Consider the following 27,618-nt stretch of genomic DNA (forward strand, 5'->3'; position numbering starts at 1 on the left):
GCAACTCATAAAAGACAAAGAAAAGACAAAGAAAATGGTGAATTTCACCATGAGGTTATTATAGCAGTCAGTCTTACGGCGCACCTACGCTCAGGTGTTCGCACGGTAAAAACACAACTTGAGAAGCGCGGCGGCTTCAGAGTCCAACAGCAAGTTTCAAAACAATGGCATGCACATACAATTCAGAACACATCCGACTATAAGTGGCGAATCTAATCGCACTAAAATCCTATCTCTACCCTGCCCAGACTACTTTACTAGAAATAAAATAATAAACAGAACGGAGTTACTTGGTGGAGTCTTCCTTCTGGGGCAGCGAGTGAGGAAAACGGGGAGGGAGTTACTGCGCATCCGCAGTTAAACTCCAAGAAGAGCGGTCAATCTCAGTCCTCTGGCCTCCTTTGGCGAAAGGGGAAAATATGATCTGACCATCAGCAGTCAACTGGAACAAAACAAGGTGGCAATCCATCTCCTTGAAACCTCTGTGAGGGTTTCTTCTTCTGTTACGTGTTAAACTCACATCTTCGATCGGCAAAGTTAAATTTCTGGCCTTCTTATTCCAGAAACCTCTTTCATGAATGTTTCTTTTTCGTTGGCCAATGAGGGGAATGACTGAAATCCATGTGGGACCTCTCCTCCAGAATGATGCGCTTCAGTTGCTGGTCCGGTTTCCAGTGTGAAAAGCAAATGGTGGGCCATCTTATCAGCTGCGGTGCCCCCTGGGATTTGTAGGAACAGGCTATCCTGCGGTACAAAATGGCAGATGACGTTGGAAAGGCATAGTGGCGTCCAGCAAGGTGCAAATGGTCCAATATTCAGCAAACAAGTGGTCCAACCCCTGTCTCTAACGTTCCTAAAAAGGAATGTTTGGCTCCTACAGTTTGCAAACATTCATTCATGCACCACTCTTTTAATTCCCCACCACATTCTGGGTTTGATGATTGATAGTTAATCTGTTTAATCTGACCCACTATTTGTTGTTTTCCAGGTATGTTCTATTACCCAGATTATTTAAACTGTAAGTAGCCTACACGTCTACTCTGTTGGGGTTTGCCTATGTAGACTGCATTTCCAGTTAGATAAAAACCACAGAGTTGCCTATGGGTGAAACACAAGCAGCTGTGAAGCTGAGAAAAGATGGAAAAATCTATGAAAGCCATTAAACATACATTGGCCAGTTAAATCATTTAGAATGTCCTGAATAAAAAAGAAACTGCTGAGGTATGAAGTAACAGACATTAAACTGGTATACCAAGAATACCATTGGCAGTTGACAACAGAAACATTGTAAGAGTTTAAAGAAAAACTAAGCAATAACTATAAGTGGCATGACAGCAGAAGTAAAGATATCACTATCTACTGTTTGAAGAGGACTTAATGGCTTGCCAGAAGATGCAAGCCACTCCTTAGCAAAAAGAATAGGAAGGCCAGACAGGAGTTTGATAAAAGATAAAGAGATAAGCTTTAAAAAATGTTTAAAAGCTTTAAACAATGCTTTTTGGAAGACAGACAGACAGACAGACATTATCCTACTATTCAAGCTCATCAGTGAAGCTCAATGGACATACTATCATAGACTGAGCTTGCATGGCTTCTTCTCATTAATCTTCATTCATGTTTTAACAACAAAATAGTAGCAACAAAATGAGCTTAAGAGTTTACAAAAAAATGTAGTCTGGGAGTTTAACGACAGATGCAACTAAAATGTTTAGAAGATCCTTGATCATGCAGCAAGATAATAACCCAAAACACCCTGACGACCCAACAAATCAGTTCACGAGGAAGTTGAAGGTTGTGCACTGTCATTATCTAAAACTAAACCTCAGAGAGCATGCATTTTACGTGCTGAAGATGAGACTAAAGGACTATCCTCCTAATAACACAACTGAAAGAAGCCTCAGTGAAAGCCTGGAAAAGCAAAAGCAAAAGCTTTGTGATGTCAGTAGGTCACTTTAATCTATTTTAAGTCAATAAATGTGCTCAAGCTACAAATGTGTATATATATGTATATATATATATATATATATATATGTATATGTGTATATGTATGGTGGATTTTGTTTCTGACACAACTTTCCCCAAATAGTTCAATGTAGAGAATAGTTAAACTGTAAGGCTTCAAGAAAATATTTGTTTGTCCTCTGTTGGTGATTTTAAGTTACCAAGCAATTACTAAAGCCTGACAAAGTCCACTGCATTGTGGAAAAATAACCAGGCATCTGTGTGATGACTTGAGAGAAAGAGAACAGCTTGCCTCCTGATGCCTAATTCCTGAGTGAAAACTGTGCTCCTGAAATAAATAAACAATATTCCTTCTTTTGTTCTTTCCCCTCTTATTTTAGATCCTGGTGACAGCCCTCCAGTGCTTCTTATTGGTGGCTCAGATCGTATTGTCGTCACTCATCTAAATGGAACGGCTCTTCAGCCCCTGAGGTCCCTAAGTGTAAATGGAACACTGGCATTAGATTTCCAGCACAGCCAGGAAAGGGTATGCTGGGCATTGTCTACAGGGTCCTCTGGGCAACTACGCTGCGCTGGAATAAGAAACCTACGCGGATTCACAAGGGAACAGGAAATAAAAACACAACGGAGTATACAACGTATGTTTTTTTTTCAGTTCACCGTTCTAACTGTTACATTGTCCTTTCTTGTTGCCACTCTACTGATAGATTTAACTCACCATTCTCCCTCCTATACATTAAAAAATGCTTTCTCACACATCGGCTGAGTATTATTTTGGATCTTCTCTCTCTTCTCCAGTCTTACCTGCAAGGTGCCTCTAGCTCCTCATTATCTGTGCAGTTTAAGACAGGTTGGCCTCAGCAGGTTTGGGATTCACCTTTATCCTATAGCTGTCACTACTGCCTGCAGGCAACAAAAGCATTGCTGTTTCAGAATTCCGTTTCCACTATAGATCATTGGAAAGAAACCATCAACATTTGATTTCATTTTCATGAATGCAGCTAATCATCTTATTTGTCTTATACTGTCTTGTTTTTGCAGACAAAGTCATATCAATGTGTTTGAGTACACACAAAAGTTATAGGATAAATTCAGCTAGTAAGAGTTATCTGTAGCTATGGTAAAATTCAAAGCAATTCTGTGCCAGTTTTACACATCAAACCTAGTATTCATAACACTGAATGCTGTCACGTCTGTGAAAGACGATGGTGTCTCTCAGGGGAGTGCTTGGAATTTATTAAAAATAGCTCTGAAGAACTCTAAACAACAATCCTGCAGGTTAAAACTGGGGTTTAATGAATACAGTTACGTTCGAAATAACAGCAGTTCTACGTCACTAACCAAATCAACAAGTGTTTTTGCTTAAAATTATATTCCTACATGGCAAATAGGTCTAGTAGAGTAATAGAAAACCGACCCACCCTACTGTGATTGCCTGCATGATGCTGAATTTGTGTGGCTGAATCATTAATTGAAAGGGCAATGTTAAAGTAGTAACTTTGTGGAATTCTATCAGTGAGGTCATTCATTCTGTGTAAATTTTGGTTTCAAACAGGTGGCCATTGTTTAAAGATGGAGCCAGCAATTGTTAAACATACTGGTTTCAGTGCATTCCTCTCCAGAAATCAGAGTAAAATGGGTCAATACTAAAATTGTTCAGAAGAACAGTGTAGTTTGATTAAAGTATTGGTTTTATTAAGGGAAACTAATAAAGAATTGCAAAAAATTGTTTCTTTGCAAATGTGATCACAAATTCTTTAAAATGGAAATTCAACCAGAACCACATAAAAAGACATAGAATACAATAAAAAAAAAAGATGCAGCCAATCATTAGCTTCAGGTTTATCAAAACACATCTACAGTTATGTCCCAGTTGTCCCAGTGAGGACAGTAACAGATTAGAAGATGTCTTTGTAAATCTAAGCTATCGGCGAGACAACCTTGCAAAGTACCATTGTTTAAAATAGTGACAGTGGGCTGAAGAGGTTCTAATTATCCAACATTTTGACCAACTTAAAGAAAAATTGGTGCAACATCTTATGGACTAATGAAAGCAAGATTGTTCTTTTGGAGTCTATAAACTTTCTCAGACACCAAACACTGAACTTAAGCCACAGTACATTGGTGACTAAGGCATCATGATATGAACTTTTTTCTTATTCTATGATGCTGAGCCCATTTAACGCATACCTGGGAAGATGGATCAGTTTGAATACATCAGAATGTTTTGTATCTTACACCTGGGAACAAATGCCCTCTAAATGAGTTTTCTAACAAAATAATAACAAACATACCACTAAGCAGTATTTTGGTTCCAGACTGCCAAGAATAATGCTATGCATTGGCAAGCCCAATCCCTGGACCTTGATCAAGTAGAAAAATTCCCAATTTTTAGTTTTCCTCGCTTTTTGTGTAATACGAAATGGTATAAATTTTTCTTCATGTTTTGCTATTAGCTTGAGTAGAACCTTTACATACTTTTTTAAACACAATGCTATTTTCTGGAACACAACTCTATAATCAATAGGGAAACTTAGACAACATGCAGTATGATGAATTTATGATTATGTTGTGTTCTTCCTAAAGTTGCTGCTTTTGGTTTCATGCTCTTAAGAAACTGTTGCAATCATAATTATTCATCTTTTTTGTGCAGTGACTTACCTTCCACTTATCTATCCACTGCAGATGTGGAGCAGATGGCCATTGACTGGCTGACAGGAAACTTCTATTTTGTTGACCATTCCTCTGACAAGATATTTGTCTGCAGTCATGCTGGAGACACGTGTGTTACAATATTTCAACTAGACCTGTTAAATCCAAAAGGAATAGCCCTGGATCCTCTCATGGGGTAAGTACAGTGCAAACTAAGACATAATATTCTTCTTTGAAAACTTGATAACTTTCCATCATGCATTTTTAACAAAGGTAAAAATAACACAAGGCTTGAAAGACAGCATTCCCTTCAAAATTGCAGTGTAAACATAATTAGCTTAATTTTGCAAGTAAAACCTAAATTGAAGTAGAAATCCCTACAGGATATAATTGTGGAGTGTATTAGAAGCTGAAATGGTAGATGAGCAGGGTATCTTTAGAGGCAAAAGTGAAAAACCCTAGGTTTAATGTACTAGTAAAATCAGTTACAATTTGTGAAACTTAGTAATTTTCCTGAAACTCAGTCTTCATTATCATGCCAAAGTTTAATGTGAAAATGTATTTCTAGAAGATTAACTTTACTATTATAAAGAAAATAAAATGGTTAAAGAATTGAATAAACGGTGTGCTTCCATGTATGTCTGTTCGTAACTCAATTCAACCGTTTATAGCTCTTACTGAAAAAAAGTTTAAAATATACTGATTCACTGTTTAATTTAGTTACTAGCACAGTTAATTGAAAAACTAACATGCTATGTCTTTGTTGGTATAACTCTTCAATTCTGCTAATTTATATGGTGCCAGTTTACAGCAAATGTCATCTCAAAACATTTTACAAGACAAACATATCCTATTCATACTAAGGATTTAGAGGAAAGCACAAACACAAAAACACAGAAGTACTGTCTAGGGTACTTTTTCTGTTACTGAACAGAAAGAAACACAGCTAAACACAGCTAGTAGTACTATCAGCGGGCAAAACAAAAAACCAAACTGGACATTAAATGGCCATACTATAGTCAAAGTGCTGAATATTGAGTTGTTGAAATGAAATCTGTTTGTGAATGAAGTTAGTGACCAGAGTATGAACAGAACATCACTGTTTAACAGAAAGTTAAAAACAATAAAGGTTCTGTAAGCAAATCTACTTGGCTGGAATGGAAGTATAATTTCTCAGCTTGCCCAGGACATTTTAATTGTGTCTTGTTAGGCTTATATGTCTTAGTTTAGTTTTCACCCATTTCTTTGTTCTCTAGTTGGTCTTCATTATGTTTAGCCATATCTCCAGTTAGTTTAATTAGTTTCCTAAGTATAACATGCTGTCATTAGCTTATTGAAATGTTTGTTATCTTAAACCATGATTTCATAAAAACAGTAAAATATATTGAAAAGTTGAACCATATACAGGGGTTGGACAATGAAACTGAAACACCTGGTTTTAGACCACAATAATTTATTAGTATGGTGTAGGGCCTCCTTTTGCGGCCAATACAGCGTCAATTTGTCTTGGGAATGACATATACAAGTCCTGCACAGTGGTCAGAGGGATTTTAAGCCATTCTTCTTGCAGGATAGTGGCCAGGTCACTACGTGATACTGGTGGAGGAAAACGTTTCCTGACTCGCTCCTCCAAAACACCCCAAAGTGGCTCAATAATATTTAGATCTGGTGACTGTGCAGGCCATGGGAGATGTTCAACTTCACTTTCATGTTCATCAAACCAATCTTTCACCAGTCTTGCTGTGTGTATTGGTGCATTGTCATCCTGATACATAGCACCGCCTTCAGGATTCAATGTTTGAACCATTGGATGCACATGGTCCTCAAGAATGGTTCGGTAGTCCTTGGCAGTGACGCGCCCATCTAGCACAAGTATTGAGCCAAGGGAATGCCATGATATGGCAGCCCAAACCATCACTGATCCACCCCCATGCTTCACTCTGGGCATGCAACAGTCTGGGTGGTACGCAACAGTCTGGGTGGTACGCTTCTTTGGTGCTTCTCTACACCGTAACTCTCCCGGATGTGGGGAAAACAGTAAAGGTGGACTCATCAGAGAACAATACATGTTTCACATTGTCCACAGCCCAAGATTTGCGCTCCTTGCACCATTGAAACCAACGTTTGGCATTGGCATGAGTGACCAAAGGTTTGGCTATAGCAGCCCGGCCATGTATATTGACCCTGTGGAGCTCCCGACGGACAGTTCTGGTGGAAACAGGAGAGTTGAGGTGCACATTTAATTCTGCCGTGATTTGGGCAGCCGTGGTTTTGTTTTTTGGATACAATCCGGGTTAGCACCCGAACATCCCTTTCAGACAGCTTCCTCTTGCCTCCACAGTTAATCCTGTTGGATGTGGTTCGTCCTTCATGGTGGTATGCTGACATTACCCTTGATACCGTGGCTCTTGATACATCACAAAGACTTGCTGTCTTGGTCACAGATGCACCAGCAAGACGTGCACCAACAATTTGTCCTCTTTTGAACTCTGGTATGTCACCCATAATGTTGCTCAATATTTTGAGCAAAACTGTGCTCTTACCCTGCTAATTGAACCCTCACACTCTGCTCTTACTGTTGCAATGTGCAATCAATGAAGACTGGCTACCAGGCTGGTCCAATTCAGCCATGAAACCTCCCACACTAAAATGACAGGTGTTTCATTTTAATTGTCCAACCCCTGTATATACCAGTAGTATATATTATATATATAGCATATGTTAACAAATAAGTTAGGTTAACTAGTACATGCCATAGCCACCTTGTCCTGAAGGATCTGAATGTTCTGATATTTGAATGGTTGAAGCAAGACAAATTTTACAGATATAGTTAGAGGCAAAAAATGGATAAAAATGCATACCCAGTGGAAGAATCTCAATGGTATGAAAGCTATAGTACCCATGTAATGATCCATTTTCTATTTCTTGGCAAACCTTTTTTGTATTCATATTTTTGGTGTATAGAGAAGTCAATGAGATTTTCTTGCACCTGAGGTATGAAGTTTCAGTTTCTTGAGATGTTATTTGACAGTCACACACATTTCAAGGATTCTATCCATAGATGTCCGTTGTAAAATGTGAAACTTGCCAAAAAATACCGGAAACGTTCATTTCAATTTTAGAAAAATGGTGAAAAACATTAAAAAGTTGAAAAAATGCTAAAATAGCCTAGTGCCTTGTGTCTCATTTGATGTTTGAATTCTGCCTCTAGCTTAAAGTATGCTGAAATAGTTGACTTCCAAAAAGCAAAAATTTTAAAAATAATTCTGAAGACTCTTTATTCAGTTCTATGGAAACATTTGTTAAGAAAATTAAAATACCATTATATTTATGAAGCACTTTGAAATTTCAACCTAGACTTCTCAAAGTACTTTACAGTAACATAAAAAATATACATAAAATAAGAAGCACAATACACTTGTAAGAAAGTTGTCTCACACTCTACTAAAGGGCAAGAAGTACAAAAAGGCAATTAAAGGAGACTGCTCTGAAATTTGTTGGTGCTCAAGGAAAGTCCAGCTGATTCCAAACAAAACTATGATACCACAATGCAGTGTAGACATAATAAAAACATGAATGATTCTTCCATGATTGGTTAAATATTTAAAAGTGTGTAGAAGTTATAAACAGTAGAAGCCATCGTCGTTATGTCCTGACAGATCTGAATGTTTTGATATTTGTTATATAGTTGAAATAACACAAACATTGCAAAGGTAGTTTAGAAGTAAAATCAAAACAAAACAAAAAAAGATAAATCGGGGAAAGAGAAAGAGTGAGAGGATCCATGTTGTGCGAAAGCTTCTCAGTATTCATACTATTAAAAAATATGTTCATGCAAGAAGGAAAGTATGTTATGATTGACTTCCTCTCCATGGCTCAGCCCTTTTCTATTTGAGCTGTGTAATTTGACAGCTAGCTGATGACGCCTCAAAAAGCTTGTCTAGACATTCATCTGTATTCACTGATGTTGCCACAGAAGAAAATGCCCCCGCTGGACTTTCCATCACTGAATGTTTGTCTCTAAGGCTGGAGAAAAACACATTATACCCCCTGTGAAAACTATGACAGCAGGTGGTGGGATGTGTTCAGGATCCCATTTTGGGGAGAACATTCTTAGCATTCTTAACATTCCCACTCTGTCATTATTATGACAGAGTGATAAAAAATCTGCTAATTATTTAAGTAAACTCCATGCACCGGATTTATCTAATTGTGCACCAATTATAAAGTACACATTCGTTTTTGCATTCCTACATCTGCCTAGCAAGAAAAAAACAAGCCTATTATTTTGCAAACATTTGGCTCCAAACTTGGAGACAAAACAAAATTTCAGCTAACCTTTTTTTTTTTGCTTGGGATTTTGGGGATCAGTCTGCTGTCTGAAGACAGAGTGTTTAATTTAAGCTGAGTTGCTTCTCCTCTAAACTGTTTTTTTTTTTTTTTTATTCTGACATGACCATCCCCTTAAGACCATGACAAAACAATATAAATGTTGCATGTTAACACCCTGCATAATTAATCTGAAAGTTGAAGCAGATGAAGCAGAACTGCACTACCAGTTCTTGGGTTTTTTTGTTTTGAAAAACTCTGCTTTATTCATCAACTTGGGCTGCTATCAAGCCAGAGGGGCTAATCAAAAATAATTTGCTGTTGGTTTCCTAATGGCATGACCAGTTTGGATTTGGTTGGCTGCATCTCCGTTCTCATTAAGTGCAGTTCAACTCCTGGAATAAGCTACTGCTTCTGCTAAATATACAGTCTGTTGGAGAATGTGTTTAAACTGTGAATCCTTCTTTTGTTACTGTAAGTTAGCATATGAAGGATTCTGTTCTACTGTAACACCTTATCAAATTTTAGGTTAACGGTTAGATTGACTAAATAAGACAGAAACTTTCTGCACTCCTGCTGACTAATTGGGGAGAAATAGGTACAGCTGTTTCTGAAGCAGTGGGCCTGAGAGGGGGCTGTCAGCCTGGAGCAATGGAGTGAAAACAAAAGGAATGAGGGAGGTGTTAGATAGAGGCAGAGCAGGAAGAACAGTGTTGATAGAATATGCCCTGCTTTGGCACTCCAATTTTTATCCTTGTTTGACTCTCCTGATTTCTCCCTGCTTCTCCTACTATTGGATATTGTGTTTTAATTTGGCTATATAGGAAAGGCTTTTAATGGACAACCTTTTCTTTTTTTGTCATTAGGAAAAATGTTAGATTAATGGCATGGGTTGCTTAACTGCAAATCGCTCATAGGTAATACAAAATTATTAATGTCCCCTAAACATTTTAACAGGCTGTACGGTGGCGCAGTTGGTAGCACTGTTTGCCTTGCAGCTAGAAGGTCCTTGGTTCGAGTTCTGGCCGCGGGTCTTTCTGCGTGGAGTTTGCATGTTCTCTCCGGGTACTCCGGCTTCCTCCCACAGTCCAAAAACATGACTGTTAGGTTAATTGGTTTCCCTAAATTGCCCTTAGTCGTGAATGAATGTGTGCGTGGTTGTTTGTCCTGTTGTGTCTGTGTTGCCCTGCGATGGACTGACGACCTGTCCTGGTGTACCCTGCCTCCCACCCATAGACTGCTGGAGATAGGCACCAGCATACCTGTGATCTACTATGGAAGAAGTGTTAGAAATGACTGACTGCCTTTTTAACATTTTTGTTTATCAACAACCACAAATGTATTTTTATTGGGGTTTTTGTGATACACAAAAAAATAGCACACAATTATGAAGTTGAAGGAAAATGGTACACATGGTTTCAAAATGTTAGGTGCATTGGTACTCTGATTTAATAGTTTCTAAAACCACCTTTTGCTTTAATTTCAGCTGCAAATCTATTTCAGGATGTCTTCCAGCTTTGCCTTAGAAATTGAAAATGTAGTCCATTCTTCTTTTTAAAATAGCTCAAACTCCACCAAAGTTAGACGAAGAGCCCATTTAAACATCTAATTGCTTTGGATTTTAGTCTACGCCATTCTAACACATGAATACGCCAATAAAATATATTGAGGTTTGTGGGACAAAGACAAACATTTTGAAAAGTTCAAGGGTTGGGAATATTTTTACAATGTACTGTATGACAGGAAAATATGGACTTGTCAAAGCTTTGATATAACACCTCTCATAGATGTGTAGGAAACATCAATATTGTATTACTGCTTTACAACTCTGAGTGGTCCTTGTAACTGGAAATGTTTAGAATTGTGGTAAAAGGAAAAAAAAAATGGATTTGTTTAAAGCATAATAATAAATAAGTTTTTTTTATTATATATTTAAAATATATAATAAAGCAAATTTTCATTTATTCAGTGGTGATCAGTGTAATACAGTCTTCTAATAGATGTTAAGAGATCAAACAGTTCTTGGGAGGGAGGGGATCAACATCTGCTACATCTCTTGAGAAGAGCAGAGGGGGCTTTTTAAAAAAATCAGGACAACTCCTGATTTCCTAACTCAGGAGAGAAGAACTTTAGCAGGGAAAAGAAGTGGTATAGTGTTTCATGAACATCCTATGTGTCGAATGCAGTATTCTGTGAATTCTTACTTGGTCAGCTTGGACAGCTGGACTGTCTCACCAATATGCATCTTCTCTACTGTAATAATGATAATTCTTTCGCTTATATACATCATCAAAGGGCATATTTTTCTCTGTCAACTACTGAAAAACCAAAACAACACACTGTAACATAGTCCATGGGTCTAAAAAAAAATGTTCCTGGAGCCTGTAAGACAGTTTATTTAAGTAGAAAATTAAAAAATGTTCTATTGGATTATTTTATTGAATTATGGCTTAAGATGAAAGATCAAGAGATCATTGTGGAATTTACACATAGGCCCATCAAAGTCCACCTGATTCATTACAGGATATCACAGGTTATTTTTGTCTGTACAAAACTCCGGAAATCTTAAAAAACCCTGAAGCCTTCAAGATGCTTTCAGCTTTGAACTATTGTAAACAAAAGTTTTCTTTTTTTTTTTTTTTGCTCAGTCTTAAAAAATTGTTTCAAGTTAATATTTGCATTTGAAATTATAGGTTAATTTTGTTTAAAGGGTTCACAGACTGCTTGAATCATAATACCAGGTGTTTTGATATTCATTCTGGACGTTTAGTATGAAAACAACCAAACTGACCAATAGAAGCAGACTATTAAGTGCCTCTAATGTCTGTAGAGCACACTCAGAGAAATAAAAACAGCCTTCAATAGTATAGCTTATTTTGATTTTCAGTCATATTCTTTTCTTAGCCCATCTTTTTTATGATGAGACCCATCCAATGTTTTCACTGCATCCATGCAGTTTTTTTTTATCACCGGGGCTAATTTCCAGGATTCATGTGGATCTTCTTCTAACTGTGGAATGAAGAAATACAAGTTCATCCCCATCCCTAATCCTAGGAGGTAATCATTGATATGCCAAATAGTACCACACCTGTTTGGAGACCTGGGATTCTTGCTGACATAGATCAATTGATAGATGCTCTGGGTTTTTCAGATCATTATCTAATCCACCTCATCCCAACCTACAGACAGAGACTAAGAGCTTCCAAACCCAAGGTTCACACTGTTAAGAAGTGGACTGAGGAATCAAAGCAGATGCTACAGGCCTGCTTTGAACGCACAGACTGGACTGTTTTTGAAACCTCAGCCACTGACTTAAACCAAATAACTGATGTGGTGACATCCGTTTCTGTGAGGACATGTGTGTGCAGACCAAGACCTTCTGCACCTTTGGGAATAACAAGCCATGGTTTACTCCACACCTCAGGAATCTGCACAGGGAAAAGGAAGAAGCTCACAGCAGTGGAGATTGGGCATGGTACAGGCAGGCCAGGAACAGACTAACAAAAGAGATCAAAGCAGCTAAGAGAAGCTATAGTGAGAAGCTTAAGAACAGCCTTCTACTGGTGACACTTCAGCTGTATGGACTGGTCTGAGAAACCTGACTGCCTACAAGAGCCCCTCCACCCATCCTGAACAGAGTCGTCTCCTGGCCAACCGTCTGAATGGCTTCTACTGCAGACATGACAAGAAGCCATTCACACCTCAAATCATCCCCTCTACATCCCATTCAGGAACAAATTCCTCCCATAAAGCAACCAACCCCCCACCATCCGATTCTCTGCCTGCACTAAAGATCTCCGAGGAAGAGGTAAATAGGCTCTTTCAGCGCATGAAAACAAAGAAAGCTGGAGGACCTGATAACCTCTCCCCATCATGCCTGAAAGCCTGCGCACATCAACTTGCTCCGATCTTCACAAGGATCTTCAACAAGTCACTGGAGAAATGTGAGGTCCCCTCCTGCCTCAAACGATCCACCATCATCCCGGTTCCCAAGAAACCCACCATCGTAGGATTAAATGACTACAGGACTGTAGCCCTGACGTCTGTGGTCATGAAATCCTTTGAGCGGCTGGTGTTGAAGCACCTGAAAGACATCACAGGCCCCCTGCTGGACCCCCTGCAATTTGCTTACCGAGCAAACAGGTCGGCAGATGATGTTGTTAACTTAGGTCTACACTTCATCGTGCAACACCTCGACCGTCCAGGGACGTACGCCAGGATCCTGTTTGTAGACTTCAGCTCGACCTTCAACACTATCATACCAGACATCCTCCACCAGAAGCTCACACAGCTCAACGTCCCAGCCTCCACCTGTCAGTGGATCAACAGCTTCCTGACAGACCGACAGCAGCAGGTGAGACTGGGGAGCATCTTCTCCCGATCCAGATCAATAAGTACTGGTGCTCCCCAGGGGTGTGTTCTATCCCCACTCCTCTTCTCTCTGTACACAAATGACTGCACCTCATCGGACTCGTCCGTGAAACTCCTTAAGTTTGCAGACGACACCACTGACATTGGACTGATCCAGGACGGTGATGAATCTGCATACAGACAGCAGGTGGATCGGCTGGCACACTGGTGCAGTCAGAACTACCTTGAACTGAACCCACTCAAGACTGTGGAAATGGTGGTGGACTTTCGGAAAACACCACCCCCATACACCCCCCTCACCATCCTCAACAACACTGTATCGGCCGTGGACCACTTCAGGTTCTTAGAAACCACCATCTCTGAGGACCTGAGATGGTCTCCACACATAGACACTGTTTGAAATAAGGCCCAGCAGAGACTGTACTTCCTGAGGCAACTCAAGAAGTTCAACCTTCCACAGGAGCTGTTGGTCATCTTCTACACTGCCATCATTCAGTCTGTCCTGTCTTCATCCATCTCAGTGTGGTTTGGCTCATCCACAAAACAGGACAGGTCCAGACTGCAACGAATAATTAGGACTGCAGAGAGAATAATCAGGGCTGACCTTCCCTCCATCCAGGACTTATACAGGTCTAGGGTCAAGAAAAGAGCTGCCAAAATTTCTGCAGACCCCACACACCCTGCACATAAACTGTTTAGAGTTTTACCTTCAGGCCGCAGCTACAGAGCACTGTTTACTAAAACCACCCGCCACAAAGACAGTTTCTTCCCCCAGGCTGTTTCTCTGATGAACATTCAATAGAATACAGAACAACAGCATACAGATGTTGCAAATGCACCTTTTCTGTTAGATATGTGTATATTGTACATTGTAAATTGTAAATTTGTATATTCTGTAATGCAGAATATTGCATTGTACATTGTATATTGTACATTGTAAATTGTATATTCTGTAATGCAAAAACAGAACAAAAGAGCAAAGTGTACCGGAGTCAAATTCCTTGTTTGTATGTACGAAATTGGCAATAAAGCTGATTCTGATTCTGATTCTGATTCTCTCTGCAGCCAGGTCTAAGGTTCAATGAGCAGCCCATCTCTCCTTGCACTTGTGCAGATTATCTGAGCTTCCTGTCGTTCTTTGCACCTTGTTATTCAAGGAAACTGTGGGACCTCAGTCCAAACAAAGAGCGAGAAAAAGAGAATGACTGGCCTTTCTTAATAATTACAGAATGTGCAGGCTTGATCAATTTTGAAAACCATATTCATAGCACAGTGAATCTTTACCTAGGGATATGCGCGCTTCGGATTCATTGTCATTATAGCATGTCATTGTTGAGAGCAACAAAAAGTTGTTTTGTTGTTCTCAACGACTCTAGTGGCAATAATTTAAGCACAATGAAAAAATATTGGCAAGGCTATAAATGTAACTATAACTTATCTTAAAAGTTTGAAAGTCTTTCAAGTGACGCCAGAGGTACCGTCTTGGTTTCCTGGGGTGACCTGTGTGAGGACAGGGTAGGTAAATGGAGTTGAAATCAACCCACTGTTACTTGTATGTCCCTAAACTAGGGTGGGAGTTATAGAGTCAAGTTGGCAAGTAGGTGGGAAGTTTTAGGTGCAAAGAGTAGCTAGAGCATAGTTGACTTGTTGGAAGACTGAGGTGTACTTTGGGTATTTTCCCCAAAACAGTAGCAGTGATTAACCAGAGCAGGGGACAGGGCTGGTTATTAACTTGTTCTATGAAAGAACCCACTTGGTTTTCCACATCCAGAAAGCCATATTATTGGGTGTTAAATGGAATGCTGGAGCAAAGGATTCAGAACAAGATTTTATTAATACCACCTGACAAAATTAAAAGACCAACAGCTGTCACAATTTATAGATGTTTGGGTTTTGCTTTTCCTTTGGGTTACTTTTAGCATCTCTATTATTTTCAGGTTTTGCCTATGATCATTATTGTTTATATTCTCCATGTGGTGTTTTATTTTATTTTTTTCCGTTAGATTTAGTTTCTTACTTTGTTTTGTAATCTGTTCAAGTTCATTTATATCTGTAACCCATTTCCTTTGGTCAGATTGTGTCCTTGTATTTCTGGTTAGTTCCAGTCATGTTTTAATTCTTACTCTCAGCCTTTGCCACCATGGTCAGCCTTATTCAGCCCACATGTGTCATGCCAATCAGTCTTTCTGTTGCACCTGGTTATTGCATTGTGTTTGCATTAAGTCCTTCACGCTCACTGCTGGAGAATACTGTTTTTGTTCATGTTCATCCCGCCCATGTTCATGCCTGTTTTTGCTCTTGCACCATGTCTCGTTCTCCTCATGCCTGCTTTATAAGTTTTTGTTCAGTAGTCATTAAACCTTTTCTACTCATCATGCCGCTCCTGTCTGCTTGTCTGCAGTTGTGTTCTACTCCAAGAGCCTTTCCTGACAATAGCAGCCCCTTTTAGATTATTGTTCCACAAAAAACTGACAACCATGGATTCCCAGTCATCCTTAACATGTTATTATCTACATCAGATTCCACTGATTGACATATTTCTCAGTTCAAGTGGACAACGGTTGCTGTCTTTATGCTTTGTGTTACACCACATTGCTCCCTATCCATCCATTGTTTGGGAAAGCCAGACTTCCCTCTCAGACACGCTTTGATTTTATAAAGGTCGCTGCCCAGTAGTAGCTCTTTAGGAGTGTCGCCAGAAAGGGCAACACTCTCCAGCCCTTTCTGGGGGATCCCAAGGGATTCTGAGGCCAGATGGGATATATAGTCCCTCCAGTGAATTCTGGGTCTTTCTGAACAGATGCCCAGACCAGCTCAAGCGGCTCTACTTTGAGCTCTCCCCAGATGAAGGAGATCCTAACCCTATCTTACAGGATGAGTCAGGCCACCCTACGTAGGAAGCTCATTTCGATCACCTGTATCAAGGGTTTCTGCAATGTAATGAAAACAAAACAAAACCACTTGAACTCATGTATTCAAAGTTATAATAATGTAAGGTTCTATTACATCAGTTAGCTTACACTAACCACCACTAACTATACAAAAATGAATGTAATTTGAACTGATATTTGTCGCTTATATGTTCTTCTCTAGAATGTTGTTCATCATAGACTATGGGACTGTGGCCAAACTTGAGCGCTGCAACATGGATGGCACCAACCGGACCCGAATAGTCGATTATAAAATTGAGCAGCCCACTGCTGTTGCATTGGATATGATCAAGAAGCTTGTGTATTGGGCAGATGCCTACCTGGATTACATCGATGTTGTGGATTATCATGGCAGGAACAGGCACACCATTATCCATGGCATCCAAGTGAGTGTCTTATTTCACTGTAAACACAGCTTTTTTTCTTTTTATATTTAAGGAGCCATTTTAGACAAATGTGAGGGGATTTCTCTACAGCAACATCTTTCTCTTCCCTTGAGAAACTCAAATTATGATATGAGTTCTTGTTTTTTTTTTTTGGGCACCATGGTACGACGCAGGTGGAACATTCAATGTCTGGGATTTTAATTCACTCGTCATTTTCATGGAAAAGGTCTTTTGAAAACTTGATGTTTTATTAAATAGAAAGAAGTGAGTCACACATGAAGCTGTCTTTGAAATGAGCATATCAATAGTCTCTCCCCTGTAGTACACTTTTAAGTCCCTTTCATCACAAATTATGATTATTCATTAAAAGACCATTGCCACCATCGTGGATGAGAAATTCAGCCTTTATGAGGAAAAAATAACCTACATCTTAGCACTTTATTATGTATGCAGGTGTTCTTTGCATGATATTGCCTTGTTCACATTTGCTTGTGCCCTCATTAGACTGAAGATCTTAATATCATTGGATCTGCATATGAAATGTCATGCAGAGCCTCTGTTTTTTTCCATAGACTGGGAATTTTGTGTTCATTTTAAGTTTCCTTTTTTCCTCAGTCTCTGCTTTAATAGAGATAATTTTAAACACATTCATATTTTTTGGTGATGTTACTCAGCTTTTAGAATTGTGACCTGAGCTTTTGATGGAATAGTATTGTTCATGCAGCTGAACAATGCTTAGTTAAGGGGTTAGGCTTAATTAATTTCTGTGTATTTAAAGCATCTTAAATTTGAAGGTTATGTTTGTGAAAGGCTGTTTTAAGCTCTGCTCATGAAAGTAGAGTGTTGAAGCTAAATTCTGCAGAGAGAAATGGATGAGTGGTTTTATTTATTTATTTTGTTTTCCTGAAGCATGTTTCTCTGTGCCCCTGATGTAAAGGTGTGGGGCAGTGAGCCTAGGTGTATATCCTGTGAACATAGTTCATCCAGCATGTTGCTTTGTATAGGTGTCAGCCTGCTAAATGTAGCATGGAGGGTGGTTGTGTCAGGGCCAGCGGTCTCCCAGTGGAGTCCAGCTTTTGACCCTGTGTGGGCTGCCAAGTGTACAAGACGACCACAACGCCATTTCCCATCTCTCCTGTGCTTGATGCATGTTGTGGAATACAGCTCATATTGAACTAGTCCTGTTGTTTTGTCTTTCCTCTTGTGGTTTGACTTGTGTTTTGAAAAGAAAAACATGTTGGCTATTTCTATTTCCAGGTGTCCTACGTATATGCATTAGCTGTGTTTGAAGACTACCTCTATGCACTTCACTCTGCCCCTTCAGAAGGTAGTTCATCTGTGGAGCTGCTGCAGGTGCACAGGTTCAACATCACAGCAGAGAGCATGACATTGACTAGCCTGGGGAATTCTAGAATCCTGCATATTTACCACAAACTTGCTCAACCAAAAGGTAAAGGACATTTTCCAATAAGTAAACAGGTGCAAGTATGTGTCACAATCTACCATGCATGACTCACAAGATGTTGACCAGAAAAAAATATACTTCCCTGGTATAAAATATTAGCTTTGGTCCTTTGCATTTTTTTCCACAGTCAAGAGCCATGCATGTGAAATGGATTTATATGGAAAGCCAGGAGGATGTTCCCACATTTGCCTTCTGAGTGGAAGTTACAAGTCTAGAACCTGCCGCTGCCGTATTGGCTACAGACTTGGTTCTGATGGAACATCTTGTAAAAGTTAGTACAACTTTTCCTTACTTCTTCATAACATAACTGAAAGTGTTACTAAGCTACAGGGCATTCAAATGTAAGTCTTTTGTCTCTTTTTTTTAATCAAATTTCTCATTCAAAACGGTTTAATTTTATTCTGCAAATCTAAAGCTTGTATTAAGGCCTCAGTCAAATTGATTGCCAGGCAGACAGACTTGTAATGAGCCCAATCCCACCAGTCATTCCCATCATGAAAGCACCTGCTGAGGGAGCATATACTATCACCATCACTTCATTTGATGCCAAAGACAAGACGTTGGGAAAAAAACGACCATTTTGGGGGTCAGAAAGAGAAAGGTTGCCCTGATAAGCTGAAGTGGAATGATTTTAGATTACACTTAGTGTTAGTGTAATGGCAGATCACTAATTAAGGTGATGCAAGCACAATATACCCTCTCCAGCCACTTTATTAAGTACACCTGGTAAGATATTTTAAACAAATGTGGAATCAGCCAATCACTAGCAGAAACTTAGTAAACGTAGTCATGTAGACATGGTTAAGACAACTTGCAGAAGTTCCAATCAAGCATCAGAATGGGGAAGAAATGAGCTTTAAATGACTTTGAATGTGACATGGTTGTTGGTGCTAGACAGGCTGGTCTGAGTATTTCAGATGTTGATCTGTGATTTTCATGCACAGCCATTTTCCAGGGTTACAGATAATTGTCGAAAAAGGAGAAAATATCCAGTGGACAAAAATGTTTTAAATTATGTCAAAGGTTACAGAAAAATGGATAGTCCTGTTGGAGATGATAGAAAGAATTGTTGAAATCCCCTCTCGTTACTAGCAAGGTATGTAGAATATGATTTCTAAAAGCCACAAAACATCAAACCTTGAATCCGACTTGATACAGCAGCAGAAGACCACACAAGGTGCTACAGCTGTCAGCTAAGAAAGGGAAACTGAGCTTGCAATTCACAAAGACTCACCAAAATTTAAAAATAAAAGATTGGAAAAATATTGTCTGGTAAAATGAGTCTCGATTTTAGCTGATATTGAGACAAAACAATCAGAATTTTAAGTAAACAACATGAAAGCGTATCAATCTTGCATTGTATCAATGATTCAGGCTACCTATGTTGGTGTATTGGTGTGAAGGATGTTTTCATGGCATATTTTGGGTACCTGACTCTGACAATTGTTTAAATGCCACAGTCTAACTGAGAATTGTTGCTAACCATGTAAATTTCTTTCATGACCAGAATGCTGTCAAATTCTGATGTTGCTTTCAGCAATATAATGTATCACATCACCAAGTTCAAATCTTCTCAAACTTGTTTCTTGAACATAGTACAAGCAAGGTACCAACAAAGTGTACCCTACTCAATTTACAAGAAAAAGGCACAAACGACAATCAGATGAAAGAATATAAACAAGAATATAAACAGATAGGTATCAGTTAAAGTTTCATAGACATTTATTTTAATCATGTTTAGGCTTATCCATCCATGACAATACCCATCTTGGCTTGGGGGTCATCGGAATCAAACTCCGGCTTAAACACTTAATGGTGAATTTCTTGCAGCAAGAATGCTTCAGAATCTATGCTGAAATCTGTCAAATGTTGCTTGTCTGCCATAGTGTTCACTAATTCCAGCTAATCAGCTCCATTCTTGTGCCTATTGTGATGCCATTGACCCAAATAGACACAAAACATAATTACCAGCAACCCCCCCCCCCCCCCCCCCCCCCCCCCCACACACACACACACACACACACACTTTATTACCCAGCTGTGGCTTTATGCATGTTTGCATTTGTTACCCCGGACTATATCTCTAACAATTAGACCTTGTGCCATTCCTGATTTGATTTGAAAATGTTTTCATTTGAAAAAGTTTTGGATGAAATGTTCTAGCTTAAAAACTAGGTTAGCAATTTTAAAGGTCCTGACATTATCCTTAAAATTCTTCATGCTATGCATAGCTTTATAGATTCAGGTTGGAGCAATGTCAGACATAGTGTGTTTAATATTTGTGATTTGTGGTGAAATACAGGTCCTTCTCAAAATATTAGCATATTGTGATGAAGTTCATTATTTTCCATAATGTCATGATGAAAATTTAACATTCATATATTTTAGATTCATTGCACACTAACTGAAATATTTCAGGTCTTTTATTGTCTTAATACAGATGATTTTGGCATACAGCTCATGAAAACCAAAAATTCCTATCTCACAAAATTAGCATATCATTAAAAGGGTCTCTAAACGAGCTATGAACCTAATCATCTGAATCAATGAGTTAACTCTAAACACCTGCAAAAGATTCCTGAGGCCTTTAAAACTCCCAGCCTGGTTCATCACTCAAAACCCCAATCATGGGTAAGACTGCTGACCTGACTGCTGTCCAGAAGGCCACTATTGACACCCTCAAGCAAAAGGGTAAGACACAGAAAGAAATTTCTGAACAAATAGGCTGTTCCCAGAGTGCTGTATCAAGGCACCTCAGTGGGAAGTCTGTGGGAAGGAAAAATGTGGCAGAAAACGCTGCACAACGAGAAGAGGTGACCGGACCCTGAGGAAGATTGTGGAGAAGGGCAGATTCCAGACCTTGGGGGACCTGCGGAAGCAGTGGACTGAGTCTGGAGTAGAAACATCCAGAGCCACCGTGCACAGGCGTGTGCAGGAAATGAAATGGGCTACAGGTGCCGCATTCCCCAGGTCAAGCCACGTTTGAACCAGAAATAGCGGCAGAAGTGCCTGACCTGGGCTACAGAGAAGCAGCACTGGACTGTTGCTCAGTGGTCCAAAGTACTTTTTTCGGATGAAAGCAAATTCTGCATGTCATTCGGAAATCAAGGTGCCAGAGTCTGGAGGAAGACTGGGGAGAAGGAAATGCCAAAATGCCAGAAGTCCAGTGTCAAGTACCCACAGTCAGTGATGGTCTGGGTTGCCGTGTCAGCTGCTGGTGTTGGTCCACTGTGTTTTATCAAGGGCAGGGTCAATGCAGCTAGCTATCAGGAGATTTTGGAGCACTTCACGCTTCCATCTGCTGAAAAGCTTTATGGAGATGAAGATTTCATTTTTCAGCACGACCTGGCACCTGCTCACATTGCCAAAACCACTGGTAAATAGTTTACTGACCATGGTATCACTGTGCTCAATTGGCCTGCCAACTCTCCTGACCTGAACCCCATAGAGAATCTGTGGGATATTGTGAAGAGAACGTTGAGAGACTCAAGACCCAACACTCTGGATGAGCTAAAGGCCGCTATCAAAGCAACCTGGGCCTCCATAAGACCTCAGCAGTGCCACAGGCTGATTGCCTCCATGCCGCGCCGCATTGAAGCAGTCATTTCTGCAAAAGGATTTCCAACCAAGTATTGAGTGCATAACTGTACATGATTATTTGAAGGTTGACGTTTTTTTGTATTAAAAACACTTTTATTTTATTGGTCGGATGAAATATGCTAATTTTGTGAGATAGGAATTTTGGGTTTTCATGAGCTGTATGCCAAAATCATCCGTATTAAGACAATAAAAGACCTGAAATATTTCAGTTAGTGTGCAATGAATCTAAAATATATGAATGTTACATTTTCATCATTACATTATGGAAAATAATGAACTTTATCACAATATGCTAATATTTTGAGAAGGACCTGTAAGCTTTCATGTTAACAATAATTATGACTGACAAGTGCAGTAGCTGTCTGTGCTTCACCTTCTTTGTTCATTATTGTACACTTGCTAATCTTTATGATGAACTTTGCTATGTTTCTCTCTCTTTTGATAGTGTTTAAATAACAAGCAGTCTACACCTGCATAGGGTCATTTTAAGAATTTCATGTTTAATTTCCCTTTCCATGGGATGTACAGTGCTGTGAAAAAGGATTTCCCTTCTTACAGATTGCATCAGGTTTTTTTTTAATGTTTTGATGCACTTAAATGTTTCGTAACACACACCAAAAAAAAAAAAAAAAAAAACTATTAAGGGAGGGGGAATTATCTAAACCAGCCTGGCCCCAATGTAAAAAATTTAATCAGCCCCTAAAACTAATACTGTAACTGTCCCAAACATGTTGGTAACAATGGCAGTCAAGAATATGCAATAACTGGCAAATGCGGCTTTTCTTTGTCGATTTCTTCCCTATTGACTAATTTAAACTCATAAATGAACTTTATTAAGGCACACCACAGTATCTCAACCAGATTTAGTTCAGAACCTTGATGGAGCCACTCCAAAATCTTAATTCTGTTTGTTCTAGCTATTCAGAGGTTAAGTTGCTGGTGTGCTTTGGTTGCTCTCCCTGCTGCTTAGCCAAATGTATGTCCAGGTTCTTAAGCAACAAAGAAGTCCCAGACCATTACATTGATTGTTTGTTTTTTGTGTTAGTTTTAGGTCAGATGTAACAGGACACAAACATTTAAAAAAGTTCCATTTTATCTTGTCAGTCCACTGAATATTGTCCCTAAACTCTCATGCAGATGTTTTTTAGCAAACATTAGATTGCCCTTTGTGTTCTTTTTGGTAAGCAGTTATTTTCACCTTGGAATGCTGCAACTGATGTCATTTTGAGTCTATGTTACCAGGGAATCAAGAGCTTTGACGGTAACTGATGTGATTGGATGTTGTTCTGGTACTTTTGTGACTTCCTGGCTGAGTCCTCTTAATGTTGGTGCACAACCACTGGGAAAGCTCAGGACTTCTCCCTGTTTTCTCAATGTGTTAATAATGGTTCTTACTGAAAAAATGAACACAAAACAACTCAACAAAAGATCAAATTTCCACCTTATTTTAACAAAGTCAAGAACAAATAATGCTGACATTTTCTTACCCGCTTTAGCATATTAGCATTTAGCACAGTTAGTACTGTGTTGACATTTTTAGTAACAACAGCAGTCTCACTGTGCATTTTCTAAATGGTAAATATTGTAATTTTTGTCAGAGAACAGGCTGTGAAAAATTCCAGATTCTACATATTCTATTGCAAAAGAATAAAAAAAGTAATTTTCAGTTGGTCTTCCTGCTCTTTGTGGAAGCTCCTTGTTGTTTCTCTATAAAGTGCAGACGCTTGCTTCTCAGAAATCTCTCCCACATTTTACTGTAACATGCTGACACAACTTCCAAAAATCTAAATGTTTGCACAAAACACATAAAAAAATAATGTTTTCAATTTTCTCACTCTTGCCACTAAAGAATCTCTGAAGAAAGCCATGCTGAGCAGCAGGGCGTTCATGAAGCTAGAAGCAGGCTTCTGTTTCAAGCTCTAGTTGTAGGTCTAATCTTTAGTCCAATTATATACTATCTTAAAGGTCTGTTAGAGTTGGTCTTTTGAAGATGTTCAAACCACTTATTCATACTGCTAAGATAAATTCTGTGTCTGCTTCTTTGTTTCCAGTAGGTTATAATAAAATCCTTTGAAACATATTTTAAATTCAAGTTTGAAGAGAATTTTCATTGCCTTTTTTATTGGCTTCTTATTATTCATGACAGCCCACCAGCTGTCTATGAGCTTCATCATTTGAGGTATCAATGGTAACATTAGCTGATTTAAATTTAAGTTATATTATGTCATTTCTAAAAGGTTTTCCATTTGGGTTAATATATAATACTTCTAATTTCCAAATACATGTAGTGTAACTGGGAGATAGATAGATTAGATAGATAGATAGATAGATAGATAGATAGATAGATAGATAGATAGATAGATAGATAGATAGATAGATAGATAGATAGATAGATAGATAGATAGATAGATAGATAGATAGATAGATAGATAGATAGATAGATAGATAGATAGATAGATAGATAGATAGATAGATTCTCTCTCCAGAGATGTTGTGTTCATAATCTCACCTGTTAGCGAAAGCACACTGTTTGAATCTCACATCCTGTATTCATGGGACCACATTTTTTCTTACCATCCTGTTCTGGTTCAGGAGTGTGTTCACAGTTAGACGAGAAAACCGGAATTGCAGCCTCCACTCTAATTCCTTACAAAGGTGTTAAAGAAGGTTGAGGTCAGAATTCTGTGTAGGTCACACTTGTTGTAGTTGGGCTTGGTTGGGCCTCCATTTGCATGAATTACTACATAAATGTGGCGTGGCATGGAGGTGACCAGACTGTGGCCCTGCTGAGGTCTAATAGAAGCCCAGGTTGCTTTGACAAATCTCCCTCACATTCTCTGTTCAGAGAAGTTTGCTGGCCATTCAAGCACAGTAACACCTTGGTCATTGAACCAGCTTTTGGAACCTTTGACAGTGTTGGCAGGTGCCAAGACCTACTGAAAATTGAAATCAGCATCCCCATAAATTGTGGCAGCATTGACGTTGGAACCCAGAGGACCAACACCAGCAGATGACATAGCACCCAAATCATCACTGACTATGGAAACCTACTATTGTAATTTAAGCAACTTGGAGTCTGTGCCTCTCCTCCTTTCCTCCTGACTGAGACCTTAATTTCAAAATGAAATGCAGACATTTCTTTCATCTGAAACGAGGACTTTGAACCACTGAGCTACAGTCCATTTAAATGTGAGATGCGTCAGACCTTGTCTCTTGTTCAGGAGTGGCTTGACACGAAGTATGCAACATTTGTATCATTTTGCTTCACAAAGCTGCGGTTAACCCTGTGGCTGGTGCACTTTTTCCTACCACAGTTTTTCCTTCCACTGAGCTTTCTTTGAACATGCTTGGAGGCAGCACTCTGTTAACAAACAACTTCTTTAACAATTACCTTTGTGGGCACAGCTGCAAGACAATTTTTAACCTCCCGTGCCTCCCGTATAAATAGGAAAATTCTACTCAAGATTACTGCTGTTTTTATTCTTGTCTGTGTAAAGGTCAGGTGTCAAAATAGAGTTGGCAATGTAGCAGGAAGAGCCCTGGGCTGACAGTTATAAAGATGAGAGCAGGCGAAAACAGCTCTATGGGAGTGTGACGTTCTCCTATTGACCTGTTGGGAGGTCTGATAGATTATTGTCATAATGAGCGTTTAAGTTTGCCTGTTTTTGTTGGCTGCTCTGATCAATTGGTGGACATTGTGTAGCTGACATTAAAAGCCGAAGATCAAATTGATGACACAATTTGGGCGCTTACAATATTTTGATCAGAGTAATAGAGCTTTGGAAGCTTTTGCATGACATGTTTGATTTATTCCTCTCTTGTGGATGCTCTGATGACACTAACTATCTTTCTCTTGCTCTTGGTCTTCATCTCCCAAAGCATAATGAGATTTTGTGTTAAATTATGTCTTTTTTTCATACCTTTTTCATAACAGTCACTGTTAGTGTTTGATATCTGGGTCTCTAGTAGTTCTTAATTGCTGCTTGGTTAGTTGGATTCTCCCTAACAAAAAAATGATAAATTGAATTGAGGCATGTGTGGTCCTCACCTCCAGCAATCTAGTCTCTTGGGTAGTAGGTGAGACTGGGGAGAGGTCTGCTTCCCTCAGTGGAAGCCCTACTTCATTCCTTATTTTTCCCTCTCCAGAGGTTCCCAAAGGGTTCGAGCATATACAATCCCAAAGCAACACAGGGATACCACTGAGGAGCTCCCTCAGCTCTAGGCTTGTCTTTTTGCTTTTCTTACAGAAACACCAGCATATTTAGATTAGAAACACTATTCATAGCCAAGCAAAGCATTGCAATTGAATGTTTGCTCAAACAATTCATTATTTAACTCTTGTGGCAGTTTTGCAGTGAGGGCGTGATCGAGGTAGAAAGTATTGTCATTGGCACTGATTACTGGCTCCATTAGGTTGAATAGATGGCTCTGGACATGCAAAACATATAAGAACAATGTGGTTGTTAAGTGGGTTTAATGCAGGGATCAGCACTGATGAATTAGACCAATTAATTGGCAATAACAGTAAAAAATGGTCTGTCCTTTTTTGCTTTGTAGAGCCCAAAAACGATTTCTTCCTCTTCTATGGTAAGGGTCGTCCAGGGGTAATCCGCGGCCTGGATATGAACATCAAATCTGCTGACGAGCACATGGTGCCTATCGAAGACCTCGTCAACCCTCGAGCTATCGACTACCATGCAGAATTGGGACACATTTACTTCGCTGACACAACCAGTTTCCTAATTGGCCGTCAAAACATAGATGGAAGCAACAGGGAGACAATTCTTAAAGATGGTAGGTCTAATTTTTTGTTTTGTACCTTGTGAATTTATTTCTTGTGTAAGTCAAGTCCATTGTATGTTTTAGAAGACCCTATTTTGTAATATGGTACTACAAGAAACTGCACTTATACTACACCTATATATATATATATACACACTATCTATTTCTTGTTATTAGGCAAAAAATAATCTCACACGGAATAATTTGGATGAATTTACAAGTTTGGTTTATTTAGTATTATTCAAAGAAGATAACTCTTGCAACTAGTTCTAGGTTATAACAATTCCATTAAGTTAAATAATAACTGATATTAACCCTTTTTATGATTTGCTGTTTCATTAGTAGTTGTATGTTTAGAAAAATCTAAGAAAAAATAACATAATATTTGTAAATGTCTATTTCATTAAATTCTGTTGTGCTGATTGTGTTCTAGAACTTGATAATGTTGAGGGCATCTCTGTGGACTGGATTGGCAATAATTTATACTGGACCAATGATGGGTACAGGAAGACAATCAGCGTTGCCAGGCTGGAGAGAGCCGCTCAAACCAGAAAGACTCTGTTGGAAGGGAATATGTCACACCCTAGAGCAATCGTGGTTGATCCTCTGAACAGGTAAAAACTCAAAACATCTATTGATAAGGTAAAAATGTTTATCTAGGTTTGATTAATATAGTAAGCTGTCTGGTTTTTGAACTACATAGTTAATTTGCCCTATGAACGGTAAATGGTTCATTTAAGCATATCTACCGGAAGTTGAACTTAAATAATATAAGTAGGCAACAACATTGTATAATTCTCAATAAATATGGTACTCTTGTAATCTATTTTCAATCCTATTGTTTAGAGTAATGGGGTAACGTTATTACAACTGGCTTGAGTAAGTAATTTTAGCAATACTTTGCTTCCTGTATATATCCAAATCTTATACCCCATCATGTATCAAAGATGTGTTAGACTACCAAAAATAACTTTTATTGAAGTGGCATTAATCCATATAAACTTTAGAAAAATCCTTTAATCTTTCAGGTGAACCAAACCCCTCACTTGTGTTAGGTTTATGATTATAAATATTTATCAGACATTATAATTATAAATCATAACTCAGAAGAAATAAATTCTAACCAAAAACCACTTCTTAC

General features: G+C 38.9%; 1 protein-coding gene across 1 annotated transcript in view; it reads left to right on the forward strand.

Annotated features, from left to right (window-relative positions):
* The window catches only part of lrp1bb (low density lipoprotein receptor-related protein 1Bb), a 471,544-nt gene that overhangs the window by 227,803 nt on the left and 216,123 nt on the right, over nucleotides 1-27,618 (forward strand). The window contains exons 6-12 of the mRNA XM_047370155.1: nucleotides 2,343-2,600; nucleotides 4,648-4,810; nucleotides 16,408-16,630; nucleotides 17,888-18,080; nucleotides 18,223-18,366; nucleotides 26,253-26,489; nucleotides 26,911-27,091. Of these exons, the coding sequence (XP_047226111.1) occupies nucleotides 2,343-2,600; nucleotides 4,648-4,810; nucleotides 16,408-16,630; nucleotides 17,888-18,080; nucleotides 18,223-18,366; nucleotides 26,253-26,489; nucleotides 26,911-27,091 (1,399 nt within the window). The remainder of the gene's footprint in view (nucleotides 1-2,342; nucleotides 2,601-4,647; nucleotides 4,811-16,407; nucleotides 16,631-17,887; nucleotides 18,081-18,222; nucleotides 18,367-26,252; nucleotides 26,490-26,910; nucleotides 27,092-27,618) is intronic.

Source organism: Girardinichthys multiradiatus, chromosome 7, assembly GCF_021462225.1.
Source record: "Girardinichthys multiradiatus isolate DD_20200921_A chromosome 7, DD_fGirMul_XY1, whole genome shotgun sequence".
Classification (NCBI taxonomy): domain Eukaryota; kingdom Metazoa; phylum Chordata; class Actinopteri; order Cyprinodontiformes; family Goodeidae; genus Girardinichthys; species Girardinichthys multiradiatus.